This window comes from Cheilinus undulatus, linkage group 9 (assembly GCF_018320785.1).
Source record: "Cheilinus undulatus linkage group 9, ASM1832078v1, whole genome shotgun sequence".
Lineage (NCBI taxonomy): Eukaryota > Metazoa > Chordata > Actinopteri > Labriformes > Labridae > Cheilinus > Cheilinus undulatus.
The window spans coordinates 12,107,311-12,119,515 of NC_054873.1; the positions used below are offsets into that span (position 1 = coordinate 12,107,311).

At 39.8% G+C, this 12,205-nt stretch overlaps 1 protein-coding gene across 1 annotated transcript in view; it reads right to left on the reverse strand.

Annotated features, from left to right (window-relative positions):
- The window catches only part of LOC121515536 (F-actin-capping protein subunit alpha-2), a 36,627-nt gene extending 25,343 nt beyond the window's left edge, over positions 1-11,284 (reverse strand). The window contains exon 1 of the mRNA XM_041796358.1: positions 11,195-11,284. Within this exon, the coding sequence (XP_041652292.1) occupies positions 11,195-11,278 (84 nt within the window). The 5' untranslated portion in view covers positions 11,279-11,284. The remainder of the gene's footprint in view (positions 1-11,194) is intronic.
- Positions 11,285-12,205: the final 921 nt, after the last annotated feature.

Here is a 12,205-nt window from a genome sequence, read left to right on the forward strand (position 1 = left end):
ACTTTTGACACATTTCCATTTGTATGAGATGTATCTAGAATATATTAAAGTTTTACTTCTTGAATTAAATTGTACTTTTTCATGATGTTCAATTTTTTAGATAAACTTGTGTAAGACTTTTGACTCTGAGTGTTACGTTAAGACAAAAAGCATCTTGTGGAGGGTGTCGCTTTAGAAAACTGCATTGCATTTAACAAACAAATAAATAAAATCCACAAAATGAGGTGCAAGTGGCTCTTAAGAAGACAATCAGACAGCAAAATGATGCTGGTTTCTTTTTCTGTGTGTATTTGTGAGATTTATGTAAATGACTCTTTTACAGAAATAAATATCATAAAAAGGCTTTTTCTACATTGAAATAAGGCATTTTGTATGAGCTAGTGATGAGACTTCATCTGTCTAAGGATTTAAAGTACTCCTGCAAACACACACAAAACATGGGACTCCCCCGTAGTGATCCTCATGTCTTTGTCCCCTCTTGGCCTGGACACCAGCTGGTCTCTTTTCTTTTCACTTACTCTCTGTATATTCATCCTCATATTACCCTGCACCTACCACTTCACTCTCCCAACACCCCACCAACCCCACCCATCACCCTCTGAGGGAGCACCGTTTCTTAATCCCAAATGACACCCGCAAACACTGAAACCACATTGCTCCTAATCCCGGCATCAAAATCGCCTTATCACGCCAATCCAGATCCATGAAAATGATGATGATAGAAAAAAAAACACAGCGGGGAACAAACTGAGGCAATATTTTGGCCTGTGGGCATTTTAAGCTGCATCTCTCCCTTAATTTGATCCCTTTCCTGGCATGCTCCCATTTCAATATCCTAGACAGAAGGGGGGGGGGGGTCCCTGCGCCTTTAAGCGCAACAGCAGAGAAGGGCTGAGTTTGAAGGAAACCAGTCAGATGTGTGAGAATATCGAGGGGTTGAGTGATGATGTATGGGTGGGGGTGTTATAATTTATGAATATTAAGTCTGTAACGTGATGGCAGAGCGAGGAGGAGGACCTGCAGCTACTGTAGGCTAAATAGAAACGATCCTCTGCCCATTGAAATGAGGGGGCTGATGCTGGTTTGCACAGGATTAAAATGAATACTTTGTTCATGATGAAGAATGATTTCCACTTTTTTAACTGCCTTAACTCCGGTTTCAGTTATCACACAAGTCTGATTTCGCAGGTTAACTTTCTGTACAAATGCTATTTTGAGTTTTACATCAATGAAACCATGTGCTGAATTTTTTATATCTCGTGACAGCTAAAAAGTAGACCATTAAGTTTTTTACCATCAGCTACACTGCTGCCTGACACTCTGTCTTCTTTAAGAGTAAATGCCAATACTAACACTCCTAATGCCTCCAGTCAATCATTAAATGTCAAAGTAGTGAGAAAAATCCATGTTAACTGTGCAAAATCTGGGTTTAAATTGCTAACCGACAAATATGACAATCATTTAATCCCCCAACAGTGCAGCATAAAACATAAATTCTGGAAACTTCAGCAGGGAACAGACCTGTGGCCCTGCAGTAATTGGACAGACCCTCACTGTGCTGCATAAGTTCTCCACCTTAATCCTGCTGCCTTGTCCGCTTCACAAGAGCACATTTGTCACCTTCACTCTGCACCGCAATGACTTATCCCTACAGTTTTGAAAGAAGGGTCACTTTACCACAAGCAGCTAGCTATGCAGTATATGGAATACCTCTGGCTTGTGTTACCACCTACAGTATGCAGGCACTGCGGTGTAAAGCCACTGGTCTTCACAAATCAACACAGCAGCTTTGGACTCTGCTTTAAAGTTCTAATAATTACATTTGCTGGCTGATTCAGACAAATCCACACACTAAAAAAATGCTCTGAAAATGGTCATCTGCAGACAAAGGTGACTTCTTCCTGCCCTAACACCCATTTAAGAAGACTTCCTCTAGTATTTAAGTATAGCACCAGATTTGTTCCCTTAAACGTGTTAGAAAGAGTTAAGACAGCAACACATGCTTTCTTCATCTCTAGATCTCTTACACTGCTGCAGGCACGTACAGACAGTACTCCACTGTCTTTGCATTCTTCAGTTAAAGAGAAGATGCCACTGAGTTTTCAGCATTTATTGATGCTATATATTCCTATAAGTCTATGACAGCTTTTCACAAGACATGCTCAGGGACATATATTGAGCTAGATGGGATTTTCCTGTAGTTCTCAGCCAAAAAGATTACTTGTTTGAGATTTCTTTGTGATCCTGATTCAGTTATTTCTATACCACCTACCCCAAGATGATTGTAATTCCCTCTATTGTAATTTCCTTCACATACAGTACTTTAAACAATATCCTTGCTGTAAAATCTCTACATAGACCTTTTGAGGTACTCTAATGAGCCAGAAACAGCTATCACGTTGCCCTTTTCAAAACCACCAGGGTCCATTGACTAAAACTGCAATTTTACCTTACAGAACAAAAGAGATGCTAATCTGTTGTTGCAATAAGTAAAGAAAATTTGTATTACTGTGATGTGGGTTTTCTGTATGGGTGGTTCTGGTTATCCAACACAATATTTGTGAAGCCCAGATTAACACAAAGCAACATCATGGTCACAGTGGAAGCAGTTATTCCCATGTACTTGGAGTTGAAGTAAAATTGATGCCTTTGTCAGTGGAGTCTGGTGGCCTAAAGAGAATAATGTAACTTAACATTGATTAGAGGTATAAGGTGTATGTGTTAGTACTGAACTGTTTGGTACAACGCCTTTGGAACAGTACAGTTTGATTGCATGCAGAACAAATGTAGACTGGAAAGCAGCAGCACACCACACATACCATGCTAAGGCTTTCAAGACCACCAGGACAAACAAGAAGCAAGAGTTTGAAGATCCCAGAAGCAGAGATCAGGTATGTTGCTGACCACCCCGCCAAAATATCTAGGCACAATGCAGATATGAATATCAACACAACCAGGAAAAGAGAAGCTGTAGAGGGAAAAAAGGCTACTTTTGCCATTTAACTAGCCTTTTACTGCTAATTTGGAGTAAGTTCAAGTGACAAAAAATACCACTGGCATTATTACAGCCTCAGATCTACGACCATATTAGTAGCTGAGCCAGGGTTGGAAAGTAACTAAGTACATTTACTCAAATTACTGTAATTTTACTTCTTCTTACGTAGGTTTTAACCAGAGAAATGGTACTTTTACTCGAGTACAACCTGCTTGTACTTTTTCCACATCAAAGTTTTGTGCACAGCAAAACTGGAGTGGTGATATCTCAGCGTTAAACGTCCACAATTCAGCAATAAAGTCACACCAGCCTTATATGATGAAGTAAAAGCTGCTGTTGTCCATGGCGTCTGCTGTAGCACTCATGACCGATGGATGAACATCCACCGTACTGACCAGAGAAGAGATGGAGATTGAAACCTGGTTCCATAAGGACCCGGTTCTGCATTTTTCAAAACCCCCAAATCAATCACGTTTTAGTGTATGGACACAACTTTTGAGCCTTTTGAGCCACTGGTGTAAAAACCTACATCAGTCCTTACAAGAAGAAACATAAGGTCAAAGCACATCGGCATTGTCCATTAAATCAAATCAAAATGCAGTGTGCTGGGAGAAGCATACACTCAAAACATTGGCTTTAGCTTGAAGAAAGTTATTCTTATTTGCTCAGACTGACAGTGAAAAGTGCCACCAAACTTTGTGGCAAGTCCTAAAAGTGAAACACATTATTCCAAAGGTGAGATTTTTTTTGAAAACAGCAGAATATGAATTAATTAGCTCATTTAAGGAGCTGACTGAATATTATACTATGATGCACTCAGAATTAGCTCAGTAGATAGGCAAGAAGAAATTAAATGTCATGATGTGTAGAAGCACGCAGCGCAGGAAGGGAGACAGGAGGAAGCGGCTGTGGGCAATCCAGGTGAGGAGAAGGACACGAACACAGCAGAAAATGTTTCACAGCAGTTATGCTCTAAAAATCTTAGAAACACATCCTTAACTTGACACAAAGATTACAGATTTTGTTGGGATTAAAGTTGCACAGCCAGTGTCACTGCTCCTCTTATGTCACAAGCCTATACTCCCTCAGCATGTTTCATTCAGCGGTCGTTACCAACAGACTGTCAAACTACAGGCTACTGAAAATGTGCCAAACTGGGATTTCTAAACCAAGAACCAAACCAAACTAGAATTTTGGTGTACTGTTACACCTCTAACTCCTTTATAGAATCTTACCATTATATCTGAATCTATTTCTGTGGGGATTCCCTGCGTAAGTTTGTCAGTCACTAAAATAACAATCTGAGCCAGTCAGCGGCATAAGCAAACCTTTTAGCTGACGTTCTTCGCCGGAGTGCACTTGCTTTAAAAGATTATGTTGCACGCTTCAAAGGCTGTCTCACAGCTGTCTGCAGAGGTGACCTACTGGAGCTTCATGCACATATTAGTCACTTCCATCCCAGATTACACAAAGAGACCAAATTCAAAATAATAATGGAGTAGATGTTTTGACACACATTTTGCCAGTCTAATCCTTGTTGAGATGTAGATGGATGTGTTTTGTGTATATCAAGACTGACACACTTTATGAATTGGATGTAGTGGATGCTTTCATCTAGCGCCTTACTGTACCGTGACTACATGCATTATTAACACTGTAGCCCCGAGCAGGAATCAGCCAACTATCCTTGGTGTTATGCAGTTCTGTTCATCTTCTCAGACATTTAACAAGTTAATTGTTTTGCCACTTCACTTGCTGCAGTGCCAGTTTTCTTCAGAGCTCTTCTTCTTACATAAATAAAAAATCCACCTCTGCTCTTATATGTAGGTAGGACATATTAAAATGCCTCACTGAGTTAATCTGCTTCCTTCCCTCTAGAGCCCTGCAAACCTGCATGCTCAATGCAATTTTTATTTCAGATAAAGATGGGTTTAAGGTATATGGTGCACTTAGTGGAGCAAAGATTGCTGAATGCATGTTCACTAAACTTTAAAAGGGTGTTGTGTTTGTATCTCATTATTGATCAACCTAAAGGGGAAGTGTAACATTTAACTGGATTCTTGTTATTTCTTTTTACAGACACGTGTGCTTGGTTCTCCTGATACAAATCCACCTATTCAGGGCTGAAATCAGGAGTATTTTGGTCAAAAAGGCACCACAACACAGAGTAAAACACATTTCTTTAACATTAAAAAAGACACTGAAGCTTACTAACAACTGAATGACCCATTTGAACTGATGAATCAGCTGCTTATCACATAAGTACAAATGAATACCATTAACAGTATGTCAGCGCCATCATATCCATAAAGCTGAGGGAAAAATAAGACTGGATCCAAATGTCTGGACTTCTCTGTTCCTGCAGACTTCCAAACTTTGAGGGCCAGGAAGAAGGAATGACTAAAGGCTGTCCAGACCTACAATTCATCCAGACTAAAAAGGACCTCATGTGGCATTTTGCAGACTTTCAGAGTCTGCTTTGAGGTTCAGACTTCACTGAATTAATCATCCATAATAAGTGCAATAAGAAGAATGTCACAGTGTAAACTCAAGCTGGCAACAAACTAAATCTTGACACCAGATGATTTTTTAACGTAAATGTCATAAACCACTGAATAAAGACAGTTTAGAGCAATTACAATCCTCTGAATACACACTAGATTAGACACTCCAGCCAGACTACATGCCTGCCACATGTAGCAACAACGTCACCCTGGAGACTCCACCGACACAAGATTTCACGGAAACTTGTGATCAGATAGGACTCGAGCAGCAAAACAAAACCGGAGGACGATCAATGCCATCATGTATGAGACATCTGTTGTTGTTGCCATGAATCTACTAGCTTATTTTTTTCAGGTTTCCACTTGGCTGAGGGGACAGTTGTCTTTTATCTATAAAGCAGGTCTGTATCCAAACAGGAAGTCAAATACTCTTAATAATTTTAAATGCTATGAATAGGGTGCAATCAATCGTGATTAACTACGAAAATCCTGTGATTAATCGGGATAGGAAAAATTGTAATCTTCAGGAAGGCTCTGACTTGATCAGTGTTTGGACAAAAAAACTAAGCCTTGGGAAGCAGGTGGCATAGTGGTTTAAGGCACTCCCTATGTACGCAGGCAGCCCGGGTTCGAATCCAGCCTGAGGCCCTTCACCGCATGTCTCTCTCCCACTCTTGTCCCTGTTTCCAACTCTATCCACTGTCCTCCTCTATCTAATGAAGCCACAAAAATGCCCCCAAAAAATCTTTAAAAGACAAGCCTTGAATCAAGTCTCTCAATATAAAATTGAGCACTAATCTGGTCTTGTCTAGTAGTTAGAACCCAGCCTTAATCAATGGAATATTTTTGCTTGTATGGTAAACAAAATTTCATAAGTGGACCATGAATATTATTAAGTCAAGTCATAAGTCCTCTATAAGCAGCTACGTTTATTGTTGCATGCTTAGCAACTGTTCAACAGCCTCTTATGCAGTCTCTCTTGCAGGCTTCACAAGATGACAGTTAAAGCCCTACTGTATGTACATCTGAAGTTCAAAAGTGCTCTGCCCGTCAGCAGTTTAGAAGATGGATGATTAGAATTAACTTTCATTATAAGACCACAGATACACCATCTAACCTCCCTGCAAAACTTGAGCCATTGAGCAAGATAACACTCTCAGAAAACCACTTTATCTTAACACACTGAAACCTTTCTGAAACAGGAAGCAAAGCACCGGTGTGTCAGCTTTCATCCCTCCAACATTAGGTCTGTGTAATAGGGCAACAAAAATAAAGTGAGAGAATGCACAATACAGGGCTGCATGATGTGAAGAAACAAAAGCATTGCATTTATTTTTAAAAATCGCGATAGGATATCAGTTTAAAAAGAATAACAAATTTCCCCAAAATCATGATGATACGAAAAGTGTTTGTCTACGATTAAGATATTGCATTGGCAGCGTTACTTTTTTTATATTCATTCAGTGTGCAGCCCTCATATAATGCAGATTATGTAACACAAGATGAGCAGTAGCCAACATGCTTACATCAAGCCAACATCTAGGATGTGGTATGTGGGTTTGTGTGCAAATCAGCTTTTCTCTCAGTCAGTTTATCAAAAATCAGATCAATATTTTAGGCCTTTTCTTTCCATGACCAACACCTAGACCACTGGTTTCTAACCTGGGGAAAAGTGCAAAGTGTGGTTTTCAAAACTGGATTTCCACATATTAACTAAAATGCTGATAAATACTTACTGGATAGTTTAAGCAAATTTCTTTAGTATATGTGCAAGCCCATTATGTTTGAGATCTATCAATTAAACAAAGGTATGTGTTACATTTTTACAGTAATGTACTGCTTATCTTGCATGGGTTGTGGGGATACTCAGCTTTTAGGACAAGTAGGGGGACTCTAATGGGGGAAAAAAGGTTGGGAATCACTGATCTAGATACTTAAAATAGTTCTTCGTATCTGTCTGTGAAGCAAAGACAAGGAACTAACAGCAGTTTCCTGTAATACATACGTGTGGTTTCTCTGCTGCAACCAGGAAGCTTGCAGTCTGCTTTCTAAATGTCACAAAATCACAATGACCACCTATGTCTAATCATTAACAAATATAAGCACCTCGAGTAATTCCCTATCAGGGAGCTCTTGTTCCCTTTTTTGGACAATGCCGATGAACATGGCAGCAACAGTGCAGAAATTTCTCACTCCCACGGGACACATTACAGAGGTATTAAACGTGAAAAAGCATAAATGATTTGTTGTTTTTGACACAAATGCATCCCTGCTATGGCCCGTTTTAACATTGTCTTAGACTATTTCTCAAAACAGCATAACTCCAAGCTGCTTCTTCCAAAATAGATTAAAACGGGCATCCCAGTAATGTCAGATCAAAGGAAGTTAGTTGCCACTTTGCTGATTTGTCATTCAATTTAGGGAAGTACCATTAGTCAAGGAGATTCTGTCTGCAGCTGATCCCTCTGGCAGACTGCCGCATGTCATTTGGAGTTTTCCTCTTATTCAACAAATCACAGTGAAAGAGTAATGCGAGCCGACTTGTGAGTTTTAGAAACTTAGCCCCCGTCAGTGTGTTAGGAAGATGGAAATGCTCATTTCCTTTCTATCTTAGCAGCAAAAACAGACCGAGGGTCCACAGCAGATGGCTGATTGCTCTGAGCTAATGCACTGTAGAGATGGCCTTTAAAGTACAAGTGCAATGCCAGTGTATGCATGACTATACTGAGCTTTTACCAGCACAGTAACACACAGTGTAAGGATGCATAATGTAACTCTCTCAGAAAGGAAATGAAACAGCTTCCAGCAGCGGAATAATGCACACTGGCAGTACCCCTTCCTCTACCAGTCGGCCTGGCAGGTCACCAACTGTCATCCTTTCAGCCCTCAGAAATAAAACCTTCTGGTCAAACGTGGAAAGTGGCTTATGTGCGGTAACCAGTGTGGTAGTAATAAGAAAATCACCACCTAAAGTTGTCAACAGTTCAACCGCAGCTTCACACTGATCGCACATAGCTAAGAAGGCTATCTATGGTCACACTATTACATGACAAAAACCACAAGTCAGCACCTGTCACCTACACTCCAGCCCTGTAATGAAATGCTTAGTGAACAGCTGATGCCTGTGTGCTGATGAGCATGACGCAGTTGCACCAGCGGGTCAATGAGCCGCATTACACAAAAAAACTTCTGACTCAGGCTGATGTGATCGAAAATAAACCCAGGCCTTGTTCTGACTCTGAATGGTGCATTGCATGAGCTGAACAGTGGTAATTTAGGAGTCTCCAACCATTACTTAACAATGCTTGTGATACTTCACTGGGATGTTTTCAGGTTTGCTTAACATCATACTGAAGTTGAAATTCTTGTGAGACTGTCATGATTCAGAACTTTAAACTGCGAATGATCATGGATTAAATCAAATGACAAAGATGCCCGTTTTGATACCTGTTGTGAACAAAAAAAACAAGTCCTAATCTCTTAAAATTAGGGTCTTTCTTGTTCTACCTTATCAAAGACTGCAGGAGAAGTGTTGCACACTGTTGAAATTGAATACAAACATAGCCAACCAAAAGTTGACAATGTTTTGGTGTTACTTAGACAGTGTGCAGGGGTTTGCTTGTAATTTCTGACAAGTTTTTTCCTGTGCTGCACATCCAACTAATGGAAGATGTATTTTGTTTAAGTTTTGGTACTTTAAAACACTAGTGAGCTATTAAATAACAGATTATTAATAGATTAAACACATGCCATTGAAAAAGTATCATCAAAAAAAATCAGGTCAGCTATAGGAGCATATGCCGGTTTGGCACTTTGTTGTGTCAACCTAGGTCCTGTACTGTTCCAATCTTCAGTCCTGCGCCAGGCCCATGGCCCACCACCCCAAGTAAACTCCCATCTGCCTCCTCCTCGATGCACACGGTTGCACCTGGTGTCTGAACCAGCCCACCGGATCAGGCCAAGGAAAGCGTGCCAGGTGCCTGTAAAAGCGCAGGCAGCTGACCCATCCCATCCCTGCTCTCCTGAGCATGTCTGCCTCAAGCACACGGTCTTGCCAATGACACCCAAAGATGCGCCGAAGCAAAGCAGCTGTAAAGGAGTCTAGTTGTCGCCTCTGGCCTTCAGTCAAAGTTCAGGCCTCACAAGAGTATGGGAAGGTTCGAGGACCAAAAGACTGACTTTTGTCCTCATGCTTAGATACCGGAAATGCCACACTGTCTGTGTCAGAAAACCCATCACCCCACACAGCAAAGTTACTACTTATATTGCCTGTATTAGGGCTGCACAATATTATTGGCATGGGCAGATATTAGCAAAAAAAATACATTAAAATTGTAGAGTTTTAGGCTGAACCAACAGATCTTTAATGGAAGGACAACCTTAAAGAGTGAAGGGAAAGTTGGCCAGTAAGGCTTGTTTTACCAATAATGAGTTATTCTGGAAAGTTTAATCTTGTTTTCTCTGATACAATTTATAAAAAAAAGTCTACAGTTTGCCTGAGAAATTTGACTTATAATAATCCTCCAAGTATTTCATGCACTAAGACTACATAAAAATTGCTAAATGGCAGCTAAATTCATGCCTTTAATAGTGCAAACTCAAAATTCTCTGCACTTTTCGGCAAATTCAATGTAACAGTACAAACTACCCATTAAATTTTTCAGTTCTAAGACTTCAACAGTAGTTATCACACTTCCTCTCTTAATAGTTGTGCCTGGTTTTTAAAGACTGAGATGGTAATCCACCCACTAAAATCAAATCAGCTCATTTAACAGGACGTTAAAGATAAAATGTAAAGAGGATTCTTGTGGTTAAACACATGTAGATGAGCACTCATGTTGTCTCTGGGGACTGGCTGTGCGTGTCTATGCTCTTTTAAGGAAATGAGATCATGAAAAAGCCAAGCACTATCAGGGGTGTTAAGGGGTGTATACCCTGCTTGCTGTTAAACCTTAACTTCCTAATTTGAACAGTATTTGCACATAATGTCAAAGCATGTAAAGGTATACAAACTCTTATTTCCTCGGTTATATCGAATGTCGTTTCAATTATTTCTGAAGCATATAGTTCCTTCACCTTTTAACTGAATGAAACGACCGTTATAAGAGGTGCAGCTAGCAAGTTAGCTTATAAAAATACGTTATGTCCTGTTAACGTGCCACCTGATAACTTCTCTTAGTAAAATTATCCAGCAATTTTATCCTAGTTTTCTGTTATGTTACTATACTGACAGAAAAAGCGGTATCAAGCAGCGAAAGGGCGTGTTAGTAAGTCAAGCTATATGTATTAGCAGGCTGCGGCTATGCTAAACTATTCAGCTAGCGATCTTTGATGTATGAAAACTTCCATAACACAAACAACCAAAGACGAGAAAGACGAGAAACGACAGGTCAACGGAACCAATAGGCCCTGGGAGGTAAGCTTAGGTGAGTTTATATTATGTGCACGGCTCCTATTTTGAGTCAGGACCGTACAAGGAGCCTCCGTTTGAGATTCGCAGATGAGCGGAAGTTGAGCTAAAAATAATAAGAGCAGAAGCAGCAGCAGCGGTGCTGCTGAGGCCTGGGATTTTTAACACATTTCAGAACGCCGGCCGACGCCGGGATGCACACAGACACGGACTCAAATGCAAGTCTGAATCCGAGCGATAATGTCCCCTGCTGGGGTTTATCTACTGATTAAATCAGCATCTTACCTTTTCCTCGTCGGATAGCTGCTCCTCATGATCCGCCATCTTTTCTTCCGGCACCACCAGCTTGTCAGAGCCCCGTGACGTCATCACATGGGTGGATTCCCAGCTCAGTGCTCATGTGATTGATGCTGATGCGCTGTCTCTGTCTGCTGTCACAGAAACAGTGCAACGAACTCAGAATTTTGTCGAGTTTGCTGTTTTTGTGTTTTCGTTATGTATATGTTATATTATACGTTTTATGATTTTAAAGCTGCCATCTCGTGTTGACAAGAGAAATGTCCTGAATTGCTCGACACAGAGAAGTATTTTTTTCGTACTCTGTTTTGCTGTCTTTTGACGGGGCACATAACACTAGAAATTGTGCAATATTTTACACCAAACTTTGAAATATAATATATTTATTTATAAAATACCAAACACTGTTACACTGATCTGTAATTCGTTCTAAGACATAAACAGGTAATCGCCCTTTAAATCAATACATCAAATATCCGGCCTATCTCTAGATTTCAAAAAGGAGATATGTTTAGAATAACCCCTGGGGATCTAACTAGACCAGTGGTGTTCAACTGGGGGTTCGGGGGCTACATGCGGCCCTCCCCTTCACTCAATGTGGCCCTCAAGTTAATTTCAAATATCTAGAAATTGTAAAACTGAGGAAAACATGACACAATCTGCCATGAAAACATGCAAAATAGACAAATTTCTATAATTTTCATTGATAACCAGAATATTTTAGTAAAGTTAGAGATATAATTGACATTAAATGTCTTTAAAAAATATTGAATACATCATAAAATGCATTTTTATTATCACCTAGATATGCAAGTAAAAATAATAAAAATAACCATAAAATTTAATGTTCATTTAATTATGAAAACAGTTTACATGGGTTTAAATTCTGTGTCTGGCTTAATAGATTAAGCATTACTATTTGCATTTGCATGATGAAAGCTATGTTTTGGTTCCTTCTTAAATTAAGAATAATTCTAATTGTTTTCTTTGAATATTTCT